Source organism: Opisthorchis viverrini, assembly GCF_000715545.1.
Source record: "Opisthorchis viverrini unplaced genomic scaffold opera_v5_170, whole genome shotgun sequence".
Taxonomy (NCBI): Eukaryota; Metazoa; Platyhelminthes; class Trematoda; order Opisthorchiida; family Opisthorchiidae; genus Opisthorchis; species Opisthorchis viverrini.
The window spans coordinates 464,205-485,160 of record NW_008751826.1 but is presented as its reverse complement, the minus strand read 5'-3'; the positions used below and the strand labels follow the sequence as shown (position 1 = coordinate 485,160).

Below are 20,956 nucleotides of genomic sequence, written 5' to 3'. Positions count from 1 at the left end.
ACAATAAGGCTTTTAAATAAGTCATGGTTGTACGGCAGTGAAGCATCGGTATTGAACACTGATGCCATGCTGTCGATGATGATGATGGTGATGATTGGATGGGATGACCGCGTTTATATTATGAAGCTCTTAAAACGTATGCTGATAAGTTCGGGTATTTGTATAGAACTGGGGGTAGGATCGGTAAGCTATGATGATGATGATGACATTGGATGACCGCGTTTATATTATGAAGCTCTTAAAACGTATGCTGATAAGTTCGGGTATTTGTATAGAACTGGGGGTAGGATTCACTCGGTAAGCTACTTTTGCTCGCCAAAAAATGGGTGCTAGAGGTTCACAATCTGGTTAAGAATGTTGCACTTTCGTCCCTATGATTATCGAGAATTCCACTTTGCCGTTTGTGACAGCCGAGACTTCTGACTATCTTGGAATCGTTCCCACCTGTGGACGAGCTCCCGTTGCCAGTCTCTGAATTGGTACTGTTAAAGTTCACTCATTACGGCATGTTAGCATTTATTTCACACTCCAGTGTCGAAACGCAAAACCCCTGGAAGATATACAAGTGCTCCTTGGCACATAGTTGAGCGGTTGCCACCTTATTAGGACCACGGGATTCAGATTGATTGCTTCGGTGCATTTCGCTTGCACAGTGTCTCCAGGGGACCCGGATGACCAACTGCTGATGGACAGTGGCTTGGGGATTCACTTACGTAACAGCACATAAAACGAATCTTTTGACGGTTTGCTGATGTCTGAATGAGGTGCCTTACAATCAAACAGGCTGGATCACAACTTGACATTAGACCTTTTTGAGCAAGCTGTGTTACAAAGGTTTATCAACCGCTCGCCCTGACACGCCGGTCTGTCATGCCGCTGTCCTCAGCTGTACGAAAATTGACAAACTACAGGGGCGGTAAGTGAATTGGAAGAACTACCCTTGCTCAGTTGGAAAATAGCAAATACGGATGTCTAATTCAGTTGCGCAATATTCTGAACTTGTCTGATAGCCACATTTTGTGTTGTGATCACCTGTGAACTACGGAGCTAGATAGACTATTTGCTTTCCAACTTATTTTACTGCAGGTTCCTGAATTTCATTGCGACCTTTAGCTAAGGACTCTTCGTTAAAAACTATCTCTTTTCCTTTAATTTGTGCAGACTGTAGGTTCACCTTGTGCTATAGAGCAGAGTTTTGACCAGAATGAGTTTGCAAGTTATCAGTGTAAACTTAGAGAAACGAAAATTTGCACTACAATGAAGAAGGTAACGTACCTAACCACCACAGGCACATCCAAAGTAGATAAACTGGAGTCGGACTCACATGTAGATTCTGGTAGGCATAATTGAGAATACCATAGAAGTGGTTGTAGAAAATGTAGAAAAATATATCACGGGTAAGCGACTAAATTTTGCAGCCAAACGGTTAAATGGTGGGAGCCAGGTACCAGTACATGAAAACTACTGGCATATTTTCTCCCAAAACGACACACCCAAATCCCACAGAAATCATCCTATTAAGACCTATCAGCAGCTCCATGAACTCCAATGTTGTTGTATACCATGTGGACCGCAGTAGGAGGTGCTTCTGTACTGATCACCCAAGGGATGCCTTAGATCTCTATGAGGACCTGGATGGCGTTTTGGTGCTTTTTCAGTTGTTCTCTATTGTTGATGATTTCTTTTTATGAACACGCCCTTGCACTCGATAGTTGACTTTTCATGAAATTATCTTTACAGCGAGAAGCTTAAATTTACCAATTTAATAGTAATAATGATAATTGTTCAGCTGTAACACCCTTTCGGTCCCTAGCTGCCATGCCACCCAAAGGAAGCATGAGGGCTGAGATACTGCCAGGTTGCCCAAGCCTAGATAGGGGAAGTCGGGGTCGAACCACGGACCTTCCGGTCAGTGAATTCGCGCTCTAACCACTGAGCCATCTCGCCCCCCTCTCCGAACAACATGGGAGCACTTTCTTCTACCCACGAAATAGCCACGCCCTCTATCAACTGATACGATCGACTGGCCCTAGAAAAGCCATAGTCAGAGAACCGATAAGTGAAAATGATGGCTCATTAATTCACTCGCAAAAACGTTGACTGGAAAGATGGGCCGCACACTTCGAACAGCAGTTTAGCTGGCCTCCTGCAACACAGCCTGTGGAGACAGTGTATACGGGCGAATGGATGTAAACCTTGATCGCCCGTCGGAAGAAGAAATAAAGTACGAAATATCCGTAAGGTAACGTGAGAATACACCAGGACCGGATGATCTGTATCCAGCCCTCTTCAAAGAAGGGTGAGAATCCCATCTGCTATATGGAACGGAGAGGTGCCTGAAAAATGGAAGACGTCGACAGTTATACTTATCTCCAAAAAGAGTACGCGGATGCTGTGTGAAAACCACCGTGGTACCAGCCTGTTAGCTCTGGCATCGAATGTCCTCTCTGGCCGTATCCTTTGAAGGTTGACTGAGCACAGAGAGAGCCAGATCTGTGAAACCAAGCCGGGTTCCGTCCTGCAGTTGGTTGCATCGATCATATCTTCACCCTCCGACAAATTCTGGAACAGCGACACTGCTTCCAGCAGCCAACAATGGTTGTGTTTCTTGATCTGAAAGCTACCTCTGACTCTGTTGACCGTCAGGCACTATTGCAGTGCCTGTGGAGCAAAGGTGTCCCCCATAAATTATTGACCCTTCTTAAGGCGCTATACGCCAACTCCCGCGGCCGTGTGGGAAGCTCTCGCCTGAGTTCACCACATCAAGTGGTGTCAGACAGGGCTGTTTCCTTTCACCTTTCCTCAACTTCGTCATTGATACGATTATGGATGACTCACTACCAGCCTCTAATGCCTGTGGGGTTACTGCCAGGTTGCCCAAGCCTAGATAGGGGAAGTCGGGGTCGAACCACGGACCTTCCGGTCAGTGAATTCGCGCTCTAACCACTGAGCCATCTCGCCCCCCTCTCCGAACAACATGGGAGCACTTTCTTCTACCCACGAAATAGCCACGCCCTCTATCAACTGATACGATCGACTGGCCCTAGAAAAGCCATAGTCAGAGAACCGATAAGTGAAAATGATGGCTCATTAATTCACTCGCAAAAACGTTGACTGGAAAGATGGGCCGCACACTTCGAACAGCAGTTTAGCTGGCCTCCTGCAACACAGCCTGTGGAGACAGTGTATACGGGCGAATGGATGTAAACCTTGATCGCCCGTCGGAAGAAGAAATAAAGTACGAAATATCCGTAAGGTAACGTGAGAATACACCAGGACCGGATGATCTGTATCCAGCCCTCTTCAAAGAAGGGTGAGAATCCCATCTGCTATATGGAACGGAGAGGTGCCTGAAAAATGGAAGACGTCGACAGTTATACTTATCTCCAAAAAGAGTACGCGGATGCTGTGTGAAAACCACCGTGGTACCAGCCTGTTAGCTCTGGCATCGAATGTCCTCTCTGGCCGTATCCTTTGAAGGTTGACTGAGCACAGAGAGAGCCAGATCTGTGAAACCAAGCCGGGTTCCGTCCTGCAGTTGGTTGCATCGATCATATCTTCACCCTCCGACAAATTCTGGAACAGCGACACTGCTTCCAGCAGCCAACAATGGTTGTGTTTCTTGATCTGAAAGCTACCTCTGACTCTGTTGACCGTCAGGCACTATTGCAGTGCCTGTGGAGCAAAGGTGTCCCCCATAAATTATTGACCCTTCTTAAGGCGCTATACGCCAACTCCCGCGGCCGTGTGGGAAGCTCTCGCCTGAGTTCACCACATCAAGTTGTGTCAGACAGGGCTGGTTCCTTTCACCCTTCCTCAACTTCGTCATTGATACGATTATGGATGACTCACTACCAGCCTCTAATGCCTGTGGGGTCGAACCGCTCCCGGGGCGTCCTCTCAACTCTTCTTAGATCTGACCCCGTGGTGATACGCACAATATTTAATAATTTAAATAATTCCGCCTCATGGTTAGGCAATCGCGTACACCTGCAAATTGTAAAGTGCTACTGCAAGACTGGGTGGACTCGAACCCAAGCCCCATTCTTGCGGATGAACAAATTTGTTCACCCGTGCAGCTGTAAATGTCCTGGTCTGGCGAAAAATGATATTTCCATCCGGATAGGGAAGACCAAATCAGCTTTTGTGAACCTGCGTCACCTGTGACGTGGACGTGACATCAGCTTATCCGTCAAGGGTCGAGTTTGATGATTGCTCAGCTGTAACACCCTTCCGGTGCCTAGCTGCCATACTACCAGAAGGAAGCATGAGGGCTAGGTTACTGCCAGGTTGCCCAAGCCTAGATAGGGGAAGTCGGATGGCAGAGGTTGGGTTCGAACCACGGACCTTCCGGTCAGTAAATCCGCGCTTTAATCACTTGAGCCATCTCGCCCGGTCGCCTCGGGCCGAGTTTACAATGCTGCGGTGCGTTGTATATTACTATACGGATCAGATACCCATCCGCTATGCGCCGAAGACGTCAACAGACTTTCAGCCTTTGGCCGTCGATGTCTTCGGAGCATTGTCCGAGTGTGGCGGGAACACCGGATGATGCATGCTGAAGTACGTCTAGTGGTATTCAAAGAAATAACACCCCCGATAGGCGAACTGATCACACCGCATAGGTTGAACTGGGTTGGCCACTTGCTGCGTATGCCAGTCGATCGACCTCCTCGCACAATCACGTAAAGGGTGGAAACCAGCCACGGGCGGTCAAGCAATGGATTAGGAGTGAAGTCTTCCGTCTTTCTGGATGGGGACTCCGAGCGGACCACATCAATGGTTAGAGACATTGTCAGACATGGCCCAGTCGCGCTCCTAGTAGTGCTCATGCATCTAAGCGATTGCCTTCAACGCATAGCTCCCTTCCAGGTCCCCACATTTAACAGTCCACCGACAGTGCTGTATTTATTAGCTCCCGCCTTCAATGCGCAGCTACCTACCGCACCTCCCCGAATCATCAGGGGACGAAACTGTGGCAGCCACAAACACTGTACGATAAGTACGCGGTTCTCACAGCTGACAATGATTATGACTAATATAGTGACGCTGCTGCATAACTTTCACAGTCGAAAATGCCTATCCGTCTGGCAACACCAACACTCCCTTTCTTCCTAAATTTGTAAGATAGCGAAATTTATACAAACTATGGTACACGATTTGCGGCGGCATCCTATCAAGCGATTCCCCCAATAGTTAAGGCTAGGTTTTTTAGATGTATTGCATCAAAGAGTGTCAGCATCATCAGATCTTGTTAGAAATGACGTAAATCATTCACCGAGTGAGTGTACGATCCGAAACTGATAACGGTTTCAGTTAACACACTCGCTATGCGCTCGTTAGTGTTCTCACACTATGAATCAACATTTCACAGCGACCAGACTCCTTCATCTCCTTCGAACTAGGTTTGGAGGCGGCCTGTCATCTGATATTTGGCCATAAGGAGGCAACTGAACGAAAAGGGTCTGAAACCATTGGTTTAATAATCTGTTCTGTCAACAGCATTCAATTAGCCATGTGCATCCAGCGGGGCGCTTTTGATGAATAATAAAATGCCTAGCAATTTTGATGTCGCGTTCGACTCACTTAAAATAGATAGTGTTTAGCGAGACTTTTTACTGCATGTTGGGACGTTCTTCTTGTTGAGTAATCCCCTACAGTAACACTCATTCGTCCCACAGCGATTGTTTCCTCGGGACAGTGATCACATGTTATGAAGTAGTTTTTTGTGATAGAACTCCTAGAGTCCTAAAAATATCCATTTCTCTTTCATTCAAATGCTGCAGAGTAACTAGAGTCCATGTGATTTTTCCTGTGCTTGGTTAGAGACACTGAACGGTGCGGCGGCTAGCCGATGTCAGTGGCGTTCGTGCTGTCAGTTGCTATCCGGACTCTCACTGGGTGTTGAGGGTATGGTAGGCTATCCCTAGATCGTTCTCCCTGTCCCCTTTTCTTTCCCATCATGTGGCTCTATTCAAATAAATTAACACAGTTGTACATCAGTGAAGCACCAGTGTTCTCATATGGTGTTGTTGTACGTGATGATGATGATGACGTAGAACGAACTGACACAAGTACTCAGCTTGAGGTCCATGCCAGTTGAATGAGCTGACGATCACTTTAGTTAGCCGCGTCCTTCAGCCTACTTAATGGATTTCTTTTAGGCAACCTAATTTAAATGATAAATAATCTGAAAGGGTCAGCTTGCAATCTAGCTGTAGCTGTTTGTCCGGATGGAGGCCCAAAGATGGGACAAACTGGGTACTACTAGGCAAGTCCGATAATGATCACATCGTGGATCTGTGGCCTTCACTTCCCATTTCCCATCCGTCCAAAAATATCCGACCGTCATGTCAACGGATGTTGCATTGGCCTCCGGCCTTTTCATGTTACTCCTTCAGTTGGGACCGCCATTTTTACTAGTAACCAATCGAATCGATCGTATGCTTTCTACATAACCATGCCCGATTCTCATTTAGTCACGTTGTGAGCCGTGTCATCACCCATTGTCGAGCTCCGCCACCAACTACTGTATGGCACGGACCAAAGGTATTTGAATGAGAAATGGAAAATAACGCAAGCAGCACACACATACACATAGGTGTAAAATGCAGAAATTAGGGCTTTTTGCCAGGCCATTCACTGGGATGAGCCCGCCTTTAATGGCCTGGCTCATACAGCTTTTGCTAGCATGCGTCGTGTCCTCTTTGCATGGAGTCTGTGTCGATTAGAACAAAACTCTCTGACTCACCGTGTCGTTTCTGTACCCACTCAACTTCGTATCCACCTATCTTTTATATCCCCATTTTCAGCATAGCCATCCAAGAGATATGTGGTTCCCTTGGTGACGATCAATAATGTGCCACGTACTGTGTCATATACATAAGATATATGTATCTTTGGACAAATTTGCTGTAATCCGATTGAGGTATTTTTTTATCTCCCTTCCCGCAGATGACCAAAGAAAAGGCGGCGGGACCGCATGCGACGACAACAACAACAGCGGCAGTAGTTGAAGGAACGGGGGCAGATGAAGCTCCCAAAGAGGAAAAAAAGAGAAAAAACGAATAGCAAAAGCTTTTGATCACCGTCGTATTCTGTACGATGGCATGTTGTTTGGGTGCGTTAAAATCAACGCATAATTGGACAGCGAGTTTGTTTTAATTATGAAATCGGGACAGCGAACTGAAATGCAGTTAGACAATTTTTTGTTCATATATCTACGTCCCTTCATTGTGATATGAACTTTTTTCGTCTCTGTTTGTTGTAATACACAACTTTGATCCCACTAAACATTACTGGGTTTCTTCGCTATCCAGTTTTGAAGCGCGTTAATAAATTGTCATATTTCTCAGTTGATTCGGTGCATAGTTGTTCATTGCACTCACTTAGACGTTTCGGGAAGAGATGTTTCGTTTCACGTACTGAATAGTATCGAGAATCATGGCATCCAGGATTCGAGCTACTTGTTGGGCCTTTTGATAACGCCGGGATGCGGCTCGCGTGAAACGGTGAGAGTCCTGCCGATGAGAAACTCGGCGCCCCCTCCCCGTTGTGATGCTAAAGTGTCGATCTAGACTGTCCAAATCGTCTTGCATCCGTCCACTTCGGGCTCGTCTTTCTACTGAGGCTCTCTGCGGTGTGGGTACAACGCCGGCGCCCCTTTTTGCTTCGGCCACTGGTTCGGAACTATAATGGGATGAAGATTGTTTTTCCATCGATCGTGCAGTTAGATCAAGCCCCGTTTCGACGGTCAAGTCAGACGGTTCGGATCTTATTTTTCGCTTTAACTGTTCTCTTGTTTTGGCGGCTAGTAAGTCTCTTTCTTCTGGTGTCATTTTCGCAATCTGCTCTGCCAGAGTTAATCCATCCCACATGTTCTCTGTTTCAAGGTCCGAATGCTTCCTAATCTCCGCATCTAAACGCTTAGTCGTCTCGTCGATAAATGCTAAGAGTTCGCGACCTGTCAGCGTCAGCAAGCGATTTAGTAATTCTAGTTTCTCGCGTTCTTTATCGGGTTGTATTGAATCAGTGATCGGCGTAGTTACTTTCACCGTATCTTCCTTACTGGGGACTGAAACTAGCTCCTTGGGGGTTGTCACGCTGGAGTGTTGTGATGCGTCGCTTCTCAGTTGTTTCACAAAGGCTTCTTTGGCTTCCAGCATCGCTGTGTCTACGCGTTGTATCAATTCCGCCACGGTAGAGAGTTTCGTCGTTAACAAATCTGGTAAGCTTAGCAGGGGATCGGCCAGCTTTTGGTTAACACTCATCAACAATTCAGCACGCGTGGTATCTGCCATCTGCGTAATGACTTCACCCATTTTCATCTTCGTGTCATCCGCGAAAATTGGTCCGCCTATTTGGAGCAGCTCAGTCAGGAGTTTTTCGGCTGGGCTCACAGCTGATTCAGCTAACTGCTTGGTTTGGCTTTCGGCTTCCTCGGCAGATTCTGCAGCACCGATCTCCGACATGTATGGGGCCCGTAGATCAGTTCCGTCTTTGGATTCTATTTCGCCTCTTAGCTGTGCTGTAAGCTTGATTCGTTCCATCTTATCCATATCGTTCAGCTGCTGCACCATATGAATAATAGCCTCTAGTTCCTTCCTGTCCTCTGCTGGCAATTCATCTCCAGCTAAGGCCAATCTAGCCTTGGCATCTTCGACCATTTTTTGTCTTTCTTCGTTCGTCAAATTTATCATGCCCTCTATGGACATGGCAGCTGTCTCTATGTACTTGTGTTCTTCCCTTCCCCTCTCCGGTATCCACTCGGTCTGGCTACCGGGCACGACTGTAGTATCAATCTCATCGGTCACTCTCTCCGGTGCTGCAGTGCTTTGGGATATCTCTTTTTGTAAATCCAGCATAATGCGTTCTTTCGTATCCTGCAGGACTGCATCCACCGCTTCTGCTAAGTGCACCACCGTATCAAGCTTTTGCCCTTCTGCCTCCAATCCAGCTAATTTTTCCAGCCTTTCTTTCGCACTTCCAGTCAGTTCTGTTCGCACTGGATCCGACAGGTCAGCTATTTGGCGAGCCATGTAGATCGTCGTATCATCCGAAAGGGATGCACCTTCATGGGCGAGCAATTCTTCCAGCACTTGTTGTGCCTTCATATCCGTTGTTTGAGTTGTTTGCATTTCACCTTGCTTCCATATCGGCTCGTGCAACACCGATCCACCGAGTTCGGTCACTTTTTCACCGACACCACTTGCAGCAGTCTGTCCAAAGGATGCTAATTTTTGTGCCTCTATTTGAGCGTACTGTTCATCTAGTTCGGTACCTCTGGGATCGTGAATGTCCATTTCTCTTAGACCCGCAATCAGTCCCCGTCCACTTTGTTGTATGTTACCTTCTGCTGCGTACGGGGCAGTGACGTCTTCCCTAATTAGTGCCCCTTCTTGGTGCGCTTCAACTGTCATCCCGACGGCCTGTTCATCTGCCTCAGCCACCTGTCCCAGTTGTTCCTGATCACGTTCCTCTTGCAGCGTTATTGCTTTAAGGTCGTCCATGCTGTTCGTTTGTTCACCAACCAGCGCACTCATTGGCGGGTTTTCTATCCCTGAGCTCGTTTCCTCTAACTGTGCATCTATTCTTTCTGTTCCGGGTAGCTGTTCATTTGGTACCGGACTTGTTCGACGACTCAAGTGCTCGAGTGTTTGCGTCATCTGTTCAGGAGCTTTACCCGCGATAGCAGTAACTGACATTTCGGGAGATTCTCCCTCTTTAACCCCCAATATTACCTCCGTCGTGATGTGCTTTTTTGCAGAATCCGGTGTGTTGGGTTCTGAACTGGTTATAGTAATCTGTTGTACTGCCTCAAGACGCTCAATACCTGGTTCTTGTGAGTGCCTGACGATTGACAACTGCTCAGTAATTTCGTAGTCAGTTTTGCTTGGCGTATCTCGTTTCACTCCTTCGTCCTGTTCAGTACTTGCCAACTTCACCTGCTCCAATAATTCGTTCGCCGATTTTTTCGTTAGGCGTGAAATTTCCTCTTCCGTGAGCTCTGTTACAGATTTCTCTTCAAGTTCCTCACTAGCAAGTTTACTCTCACCGATTTGTCGGTGTTCATTCAATTCTTCAACAGTGGGTAGATGTGACTCCGTTTGACTAGGCTGAACCTCCGGTCGCAATGCCTCTGCCGAGGGGCCTTCCTTGTCCATATCTGCAGTGCTGTTCCCTAGAACAGCCGTTGCAGATGAGGTCTGAGTAGCGGGTCGTTGAACTTCCAATTCGCTTCCTTCGTGCGCTGTACTGGGTTGCTCGGTCAAGTGAACATCTGCATCGGACTTGCTAACCTCCCGCTTTAATTGCATCGGTTGTTGCGCTTCCATATCTGTTTGCATGACTATTGTATTCTCCTCTGACTGTCCTTCTCTTTTTCCGGTTTGTACTCTTTCCTTTGTTGTCTCAGTGAAAGGAATCGTATCAGCAGCTGCCAGTGTATCAGGTAACTGGTCAGTTGTAGATCCCAAACGCTTGGATGGAACATCATCTATCGATATCATGTAGCTGTCTACCTTTTCCTGTTCTTGCATCAACAGTTGAATACCTGCAGTGCCCGTCATGTCTTCTTGTAATACCCGTTCTTCAGACTCTGCACTGATCGTTCTCCTGGATACGTGTGTGCTCAGCATTTCCGGCGCTTCCTCAGTCTGGTCTTTTGGCACCAAGTGTTCCAACTCGCCTGTCTTAGCAACCGACATCCCAAAAGTCATTTCAGCCACTTCTCGCACCTCCTTGATGGGTATTTCGTTCATTGTCTCCGGAGTTAATACATCTTTCCTGTCCTCTAATGGCTCGCTTACGTCTTTTTGTTCCCGTTCAACCGCTTTGACAGTTATTTCCAGAGTTAAACTCGGTGTATGAAGTTCCGTCCTAGTTACACTGTCTGGTATTGTTATGGTCAATTCCGTCGAGAATGTTTGTAATTTATCCTGTCCTCGTGACTGTGTCTGTTGCTGTTCTCCCACCTCGGTTTCTCGTTCCGACACGATAGCCGTTCCATCAGTTGCAGGGGTTACTTCCTTTAGCAAACTATCTCCGATGGTTTGTTCACTAAGAGGCGAGATAGCTAATTCACCGGGCTCTATGGGGGTTTGCGCATCCTGTTCTTCTGCCTGACCCACGTCTACTGGTGAAAGTGTCTTCTCTGGAATTTCACCTTCAGGTTCTGGGATCGCTGGTTCTTCAGTCCCCATGATTCCCTGTTTACCTTCCGTTTGCTCCACCGGAGCTTCGATGGTTGGTGACGGGGCCTCTTCCGGAATTTGTTCTTCTTCCTGACCCTCTACTGGTGGGGACGTTTTCTCTGGAATTTCACCCTCAGGCTCTGGGATTGCTGGTTCTTCAGGCCCTGTGATTTCCTGCTTACCTTCCGTTTGCTCCACCGGAGCTTCGGTGGTTGGTGACGGGGTCTCTTCCGGAATTCGTTCTTCTGACAGACCCACAATGGTTGTCGGGGGCGATATTTTATCTTCCGTTGTGTTGATGAACTCAGCATTGGTCACCGTAGTTTGCATAGTTACACCTGGCGTGACATGAGTTTCGATCTTTTGTTCAACTTGCACAATTTTCCCATTCACCTCAACGGGTCCCACGATCACTTGGTGCTTAAATTCTACGGCCGGAAGTCGGTCTTCGTTTTCTGGCTGAAACACTGGCTGTGCGAGTTGAACCGTACGAACCGGTGCTTCAATTGGCAGGCAGACGCCTTCAGCAGTTTCCAGGAACACCTCGGTTGTCAACTCCAGCCTTGGATTGAATGCTTTCTTTATTTTATCGGTCGTTTCGTCCAGCGTTTCAACAAAATCTTCAAGTACATCGGCGTGGCTCACAACACGCAGTTTTTGTTCCGGGGATGTTGGTGGCCTAATTTCGTCGGCTTTACCTTTTTTCATCCCAGTTGGTCCCAAATAACCACCTTCTTCGGTCATATCTTCATGTTGTGGTCCAAGCTGCTTTTCAGACGATACCCCCTGTTTAGGTTGGCCCCTCTCAGTGGTGCCTGACAGAGGACTTGCAATCTCGGGTAGATCAATTGTGGGTTCGGGTGAACTTGTTTCCTGTGGTGATGTTAGGAAACTGAAAGCCGCTGACGGTTCAAGAGGTGCTCCTCCATCCAATGGACTCGCCAGTCCATCGGTTCTGTCAGGGTAGAACGACGTATCTGGTTTAGATGAAGGACTAGGGGCTTTTGACAAATCTCCAGCTTCTGTTTTCCCGATCATTTTGGCCAAAGCAGGTATGCTGCTGTGAAATCCAGCCCTAGCATCCACTGACGTGTCCCGCTGTACTCTGAAATCGTCGTGAAGTGCACGCAACCCACCGATCCTTTCCGGTTGAGCAGCTCCCTGAATCGCGACTGATTGCTCATTTGCCACATGACCTGTCGCTGAAGAGACTAGTATCGATGTTTTTGTGGTCGTTTGTATGTCGTAGCCACTGTTTTCTCGCTCTCCGGTAGTCGGACTACTCGGTTGTGAGGGTATTCGAACTTCAACTGAGATTTCCTGTTTCCCACTCAGACCTAGTGGTGTTCTGCGAATCGACTCGATTTCTTGTGCTTTTGGTCCCTGTGACAATTCTGGCTGAGTAAGAGGGGAACCGGGTGTATTCGTCTGAGGCCCAACAGTCAAACTGGTCTTCGCCTTCAACCGTATATCCGTTGTACCTGAGAGCTGGCGCTGTTCGTGTTCGATTCTTCTACTCTCACTCTCTAATGTCGTTACATTGTTCATCCATGAGGTAGTTCCTAATCCACTTGATTGGCGACCAGTGTAGAAAGTTTCCTGTTCCACCGATACTTGGGTACTTCCGGAAAGAAGCTCGTTAGTTGGGGAAACGGTCCCACCTCTCATAGGGCTGCTCAGCCGTATGCTGGCTCTGAACGAGAAATTGGCGCCTTTCTCATGCCTAGTAGAGCTAACCAGGCCTCTTTCGACTGGTATGGGGGAGGTTGAAATTAATCCAGTTGTGGTCGGACCTATCTGGACACTGCTTTGTGGTACCGCTCCCATGGAAACGGTAATTGGGTTCCTTGTTTGTTCCCCTATGTCCACGCTGGATGATATATGAATGTTACCGTCTGTCATCACCTTGGCAACCTGAGCAAGTGAAACCTCCCCATCTTCAGCGCTCTCGTTGCCACCCTTCGATAGTGTATTCGAGGCCATGGTAGGTGTACTACTATGTAGTTTTGTCACTGCAGTGCTTAGTGCTTTTTCTGTGATCTGGCGGGCCATTTTTGTTTGATTTCCATCTGACCCACTTGTAGACGATTCCTCATTTGGTGAATTGGGTCGAATATCGGATCCGACGGTCGTACTTAGAACTGATTTAGGTTCGGTGGACACGTCCAAGAGATAGGAGCGTGTTTCGTCCCTGAGCACTTGTCCGTCGCGTTTAATCTTCTGTGAGATCGTAATGTGAACTGGTGTTGTCGGTCGGCTGTGTCCTATACCATTCGAACTTCCTGGTGTGTTCGCACCACCGGCTGGAGTTGGCAAATTGCTGTTACTTGACCCACCCACGTTGTGATTCGATGGCACAAGCCCGTCTTTGGCTTTGGTCCTGTGCAACTGGATAGGAGTCTCGGATCTCTCTGCAAGTTTGTAGCCTGTTGCTGAAGTGGGAAGCGCGCTATCTGAGTTGGTCCGGTTCGATGCGTGAATAGTAGAGGTAATTGACCAGTCCAGAGGACTGGTCGGTCTTGAATATTCTCTGTCCATAGTGTCTTCCGTGGGTGGTTTGGTCAAATGCAAAATCCGAATCCTTGAACCTTTTGCATCCCCAGTATCGACAAAACGAGGCAAAAATGTGCTACTGCCAGTAGCTGAGCTGGTGGCAATAGATAAGTCGGGTGACCATTTGTACTGGATGTGATTTGCGCCTGTACTGGATGAGCGTACTGGTCTCCTCCCATTTCTCATACGCATTGACAGTAAAATACTGATCTTTTCATCTGTTAGGCTCTCTGTCTCGTCGCACGCTTCATGGGTGTGACGCCTGGGGAACTTTTCTGCTGCGATATTTTGGGTATCCATAATACCATCTTCGCTAACTTTGCTGGCCAGTACATCTTCCATCGTCATACTTCTTGCTTGTGTGTATTCCTTTATAACCGGATTGCAACGCTCCTGTTCATTCGACATTGGCAGATATCCGGTCAGAGATGGTTCCAGACTTGGCGAAGGTCTCCCTTTGCCATCTTCAATCGGGTGACTAATGGTTAAGTCGAATTCATGAGTTAGTATCTCTATCGTTTCGCCTAATTTGTCTGAGGGAGTCAAGTGGAGTGCAGTCGGAGTTTGCCTATCGTGATCTTCCATCACCTTTCCGGTCCCGTAGCCTGACTCATGTGCAGCGTTTTCGGGAACTTCCTGCAGGTGAACATATACGTCCATCTTTGCCATATTTTCTTCAACTTCAAGCAGTTGTGTTTCTACACGGATTTCTGCTCGTGTTGTTGATCTATCCGCCGAACAGTCAGGAGGTTGCACGTAGCGCGCGTCGAGCAGTACTTCGATCTCTTTAGTATCAACGGCAATCCCCGTTTCCACTTCATGTTCTGACCGAAATCTTTCGTTCACTGCGGTTGCTCTGACTGATGGTGACGTTATATCTTGATCTGTCTGACCCTCTAAGTTGCGTTCTTCCGCGACCACGCTCTCACAAACTATTTGCTCCTGTCTCGTCTGTGCTTTTATTGTATCAGAAGCACCCATTTGGTCAGCTGTTCCATCTGACTGCTGTTTCTCTGGAAGCTTAGTTATAATGTTAGGGCCAATGATCAGTTTGGTTTCTTCTGGTTGTTCGTGCTCAATTGAGTTGACCCTATCATCAACTCGAAAGGTACCCTCTCGTTTTCCACGGAACGTGACATCTACTTCCTCCATACAGTCCGATCTCATAACGATCCCGTCGTTCGAAGTCCACTGTACCACGTAGTTACCTTTCAGTAAATTGCGACTAGCCGACACATCTTCTGTGAAAGATCTACCTGCGGACGACAAAATGGAGCCCTGTTCAGGCAACAGACTAAGGCTCTTTTCCAATTGCATTGGACTATCCCGGCTATCATCTATTGTTTGTTTATCCTGTTCAGCCATAACCAGTGCAATGGGTCCTCCAGATTCAGTTTCGAGATTGTACAGTTGTGGATATTCACTACCCAATGGTGTCACAGTTTTTGCGGTTTGGTGAACGCCGATGTGGACTGCCTTAGGGGGTTTTACAGGACTCACAAGAAGCTGGTCAAAATGAACTCCCACTGGTTCTGGTGAAGTCACTCCTCCTTCTAGGGCATTGTTGATATCTGATGGTTGCACATTTCCTCCCGGTCTACTAAAGTGCTCCGCATCCATTTCGAAACCTCCACTGGCTAGCATCGCCTTCCCGTCCCGGTACAAAGCAAAATCATTTTCTATTTTCATTGTGAGATCGATGTTTATTGGCCCGTTCTGACCATCGTTCACTTGTTCCATACTTGGTTCCAAATGTGCTGGCATGCTGACTGCATACATTCCATCAGCTTCTAGGAGTGGGTTATTTGGAACATATGTCGTGGGGTCCGAACAAGTTGTTAGCATGGTTTGTGTAACTAGGTTCATGTCAATTTTTGTTGGATTAGGCAGACCTGGGTCCACCACAGCTGTAGATTTCACCATTACCCTTAACAACGGTGTCGGTGGCCTTTTCTGAATCTCTGCATCACCCGGGCCATTTGTTAGTTGGCTAGGTTCAATAGCTTTATCGGCCGTATGCTGGTATCTAGGCCGGTCATCTATGAGAATTACCCTGTTAGCTAAATCTCTGTCTTCGTTGGCCCGTCCTACTCCCATAGACCTCCCCTCGGCATCTTGACTGGGGGTCAATACTTTGTCCGGTTTCATGGCCCTTTCAATTTGTTGATCTTTTTCCGTTTTCCCAGCTGACGGTCCTTCACGTGATTTTTTAGCTGGTTCATCCAGCTCGGAATGATCTTGCTCGTCAAGTTCAGAGCCTAGCTCATTGACCAACTGTGTTTCCATGGCGACCACATCGTCTGTCTCTAATATTACTGGGTATGCTTCAGTTGGGCCTTCATTTGCGAACATGGAGATCATGTCTGCCTCTTCTGTATGTTGTAGGACTTCCAATTTTGATACCTCTGACGGTTCAAGAACAACCATTTTATCTCTACTGAGTTGTCCACGAGTACTCGCCACAGTTTGGCGAGTCTCGTCAACCCACCATTTCCCCCCCTCCCAACGCATCTCTGTGGTTTTCTTCGTTTGCGGTTTCGTCCCCTCTATCCTTTCTTTCATGTTCAACTCCACATGAATTTTTACGTCGAGACCCTGAATTGCGTCATCATACTTCGCAATATCAATGCTTTCTTCCACCATTGGTTCGGTAGTTTTTACTTCTTTCAAATTGCGTGCATCCGTTCTTGTTTCCTTGGCGACCACGTCTTCTAACAGTGGTTCGGTATTCCTGGTCAACATAGTTGTCACTTTGTTCCCATGACTATCGTCTTCACTGTTTCCAGAAATGAGATTGATAGTCATATTAGGTAACCGTACTTTACCTTCTTGATCTATTGGAGTTGACTGGTCGCATTGCACTCTGATGTTTAGCTCCAACCCAACGAAGCCAGATGCTGTTGGACCATCTTGTAGTTGTGAATCCAGCTCGCGTGGGAACTCAGCCATTTCCATTTCAGCATTGACAGTTGTTGTAGGTGGATTGTGGTTCTTGACAGTCTCCGGGACTTTCAACGGACCTTCCATAGTTGGCCGTATTGGATTGGATATGATCTCAGGGGACAAGGTTTCTCGATTTTTAGGATCGATCATATCACCATCTTTGTGACCAGAGTTTACAGTTTCTTCGCCTATCTGCGCTCTGTTGTCACTAACCTCTACTGTGAGTGGTTGCTGCATTTCTTCCGCTTTCCCGAGTGGTTGTCCGCTAGCTGCTTTTGGCCGTGTACTGAACACAACCATCTCAGGTTCCTCATCATCATTAAAACCCGTTTCAGTTATTCCCCTGGCTGTTGTGTCACTAATTCTGGCAATTTCGTTCGGCAAACAAATTTCACTTGCAGAAGTTCTGTCTCTGTGAGTGACCAGTCCGTCTACTGATCTTCCGACCATTTGGTTGAGCTGTGATTCGGTATTCTGCCTTATCGCTTGTCCCGGATCTATGTACGAACTGCTTCTAACCAGCACAACCTGATCTGGTGATGCTTGCTCTTCACGAAGTTGATCAATGACTTCGGCGCACTCTGAATTTCGTTGAACAAGTCCTGTCACAGTTGCTTTTTGATCGGTGGTCGTTTCTCGATCCTTGTGAAGTTCAGTTGTGTTTGCCTCTGTATTCTCTGCCGACCCCGATCCATGCACTTCAAACGCATCTACGCATTCCACGTTCGCTGACCCTTCTTCGGACTTCTCAGCCTTAATCAAGTTGATACTGAGTCGTTTTTCATGTGGTCTTGGAGGGTAATACACACTGCTACTTGGTTGTGGTGACGTTACTTGAATATCCGTTTCAACCGTTACACTGAAATCGGGTGACAAGGGTGGGCTATGAATTATGATCTCTTGTCTTATTTCCACGCTCATTGGCGATTGTACGTTGGCGCCTTCGGTCAGTACTGAACTTGGTTTTGGTGGTAACGGTGGCGGTGATGTCCCAGGGTCTCTCTCGTTATTGTCTTCCTTTCCTCCCTCCGTCGGTGCTCTTTCATAATTTCCTTCTTCTAAACCGTGTTTCGCCTTGTCCGTGGTGGCAGGGACGGTTTTTGAATGCCATTTGTGGTGTATTCTCGCCCCATCATCGTCTTCTGGATCATGGTTCACTGCTGGGTGTTCATTTGGTTGTGTGATCATTGCATCCTCCGTCCTGGAACTCGGTTGGCATGTCGTGGGTCCACTGAAAATGGCCATCTCAGAAGGGCAGAGCGCTGTATATGTTTCTATTTGCCTCATATAGCCGGATGTACCATCAGCCGGTTGCTCTAATTTATTTGCATGATAGCATGATACTGATTCTGGACCTTCCTTGCATTTGTTGTCGGATTTCGATTGGTTCAGAGGTGAATGCATTTCGATAGGAATGCTGTCATTCAGTATCTGAATATCGCTGCCACCTGATGATGAAGACATTGTGACCTGAATGACCTGCATGATGCTGTCCATCGGCCGGCTACCACCACACCCTTCGGTTTCGGTTATCCTTGAGAAAGAATTGATCAGCGTTGTCTTGGATTCATCAGTAACCTGTTGATTTTGTAAATTGTCCGACGCTCCTGAGGATTGCATTCCAGACGTACCGATGTCGACAACACTGGTCTCGGCCATATCCACCCTGCACATCCAAACTCTGTTTGATGCCGGTCTTGTACTGATTTGCTCTAATTCTAGTGTGCTCACTTCCAAACTAGCCTGTCTTCTATGTTGCTCCGTAGGCAGTACCGTATCCTTCAGTTCCAATCCTGTGATTAATTTGTCTGGAGTTTCGCAACTCGAATGAACAGCGAGACTGTCGTTAGCTATTCGGCTGCCTGCGTTTGGCATTACATCCAACCACTGAGTATTTCGCGGTGAACCGTCCGGTAATGTCACTCTAATTTGTTGTGTAGTCATGTTCATCTCGTTGGTCTCTACTGCATCCCTACATGAAGTCGGGGTCTTGTCATGTTCACCGTAAGCTGGAGGAGTTTGATATAATGTAATTGTACTGAAAGGTGTCATTCGCACTTGCGGGCTGGACGGATATAGTTCAAGACCTTCATGAGTCTCCATGCCTGCCAACGCTGACATGGCATTCTCCAGACTGGTGTAGTAGGTAGTGGTATTTGTGTCGATGCGCCTCAACTCTCTAGACATTTGGACAGCAGTTCGGAACGTTGGTGATATATCCTCTTGTGCGCTCAGCCTGCTTCGCGACTGGTCGTTGAATTCCTGTTGAAAGTCTAAACTGATATCCATTTGACTGGATAAATCTGGTGGCCCTGAACTCGGTACCCGATACATTTTTACACTATCGCCAAGAATTGGACTAAAGCGCTGTGATGAATCAGGTTCCTTTTTGTTAGTGTTGTCCTTAAAGTATAATTCTTCGACAACAGATGGTGTGTACGTACCTTCCGATGTTGGAAAACCAAGTAATCCGCGTGCACAATCGAACAGACCAGTAAAAAGTACACCCGAGCAGGCGCTATGAATATGACCGACGTCACCTATTTGCAAGCCTTGCCTGTGTGGTTGATCGGTCACACAAAGTGTGCATACTCGTTTGACGTGCTCCGACCGTGGCAGGGGATACAGTCGAAAGGGTCTACTCGTCGTTGGATAGGAAAATGTCCGTCTTCGATGACTTCCCTTCTCCATATACCTCCAATGACAACATATTCCACCTTCTTTAAGTTCACGGAATCCCGCTTGTGTGATTCGGTATCCCGCAGGTAGAGATACGACCCGTTCTTGCGTGGTATGATCTAGATGTATTGTTGACTCGATATCATGCGTGTTCGTCGGCATCTCTCCCGAAGATCGTACGTGTACATTGGATTGTGTGGTTTGACCACTGTACGGTTGCTGTTCCGGTGAGACGGACCCCGTATCCGAAGTATCATCCGGACTATTATTGTTGCTCTGAATGGAACAGTCACCCAATAACTCGGCCAGTTTTGGCGCGACCGATGAACAAGCACATTCTCTTCTTCTTACTTGTTCATTCATTCTGTCATCTTGAAATTGTACATGAAAAACCTGAAATACAAAGCAAACAATTAGCCATCGTCACCTTTCTGGTTCTAACCATCATTCACGATCTATGACAGAGAAAAGTTTTGATTGTTGTGTAAAATATAGTTTTATTGAAAGTATCGTACCAAGCGGAAATAAAGAGTTAGAAATAATTTTGGAATCAAAAACCAGTCGGCGAGCAGGGAATTCAACTCAAAGAAATATGTGGATCAAGTTGGTTTTGGATCCTTCCATTTCATCGAAACAACGGAAGCTAAAGGAGACTGTCGCTTTTCTAACCGGTCTGGCCCTCCTGGATGTTGTCCGTCAGTTCGTTTTTCTTTGTTTATTCTTATTCAATCATTCTCTGAAATGCAAATGTGGCATAATTTTGAGCATCTCGATCGCTTAGTATTGGGTGGATGAGTATAACCTACAGGCGAATCATGACAGGTTCAGCTCCGTTTCGGGGCCAATCGGTCCTCACATTTTTCGATTCGAATCAATCACTGCCCTCATTGACCTGTTCAAGGATTTCAGCTCTCAACAATGGTGCGATCTTCACTGCTTCACTGGCAGACTACTTATTCGTTTGGTCTTGTAGTAGTAGTGGTAGTAGCTTTATTGCAAGCAGCGAGCTCAATCGCAAGGCAGTGATGCACGAACATTCAATTTTGATGCTGGGGTCAGCACCACCGGTAGTGTTTGCTCGTAAACCGACACAAGCGATAGTCAAGTGGTCGAATTTCTGTTAGTTTCACTGCAACATAGAATTATCCGCACTCGAACCCAATTTAGGGTCTCTCCTTTGGCTTGATGCTAAGATCACTCGTTGTACTGTATTAAGGAAGGCTATTTTGTTTACTCTTCTACCTTTTTTTTTACTTTTTTGCATCTGGAAAAGAGTTTCGAGATGGTTGGTGAATTCCAGTCACAATTCTCACATTACTGACCGTTATCAACATACGCATCGTAATATTTCCGCCTTGTTTCGACCGTACAAACCTTTTCTAGGTAAAATGCTGTCCTAGAGCTTGTCACTCTAGCTGGCAGTAGAATATCAAGAAGTGACCTAGTGACAAGAGCGGACAGTAGGTGGAATTCGGATACGTCTCTCATCCACCAGAATTTGCGTACTGTTTACGGAGTGAAGGCTCTATTTCCACTTGTGATTGGTTCATGAAAAAGAATTCCAAGTTTTCGTTACCACTACAACCATT

General features: G+C 47.0%; 2 protein-coding genes across 2 annotated transcripts in view; one reads left to right on the top strand and one right to left on the bottom strand.

The window, feature by feature from the left end:
- T265_14283 (hypothetical protein) overlaps positions 1-19,703 on the top strand; it is a gene marked incomplete at both ends in the record, with an annotated part of 36,449 nt that extends 16,746 nt beyond the window's left edge. The window contains one exon of the mRNA XM_009172930.1: positions 6,955-19,703. Within this exon, the coding sequence (XP_009171194.1) occupies positions 6,955-7,071 (117 nt within the window). The remainder of the gene's footprint in view (positions 1-6,954) is intronic.
- T265_07405 (hypothetical protein) overlaps positions 7,389-20,956 on the bottom strand; it is a gene marked incomplete at both ends in the record, with an annotated part of 28,177 nt that continues 14,609 nt past the window's right edge. Inside the window, one exon of the mRNA XM_009172915.1 lies at positions 7,389-19,738. Coding sequence (XP_009171179.1) covers positions 7,389-19,738 — 12,350 coding nt within the window. The remainder of the gene's footprint in view (positions 19,739-20,956) is intronic.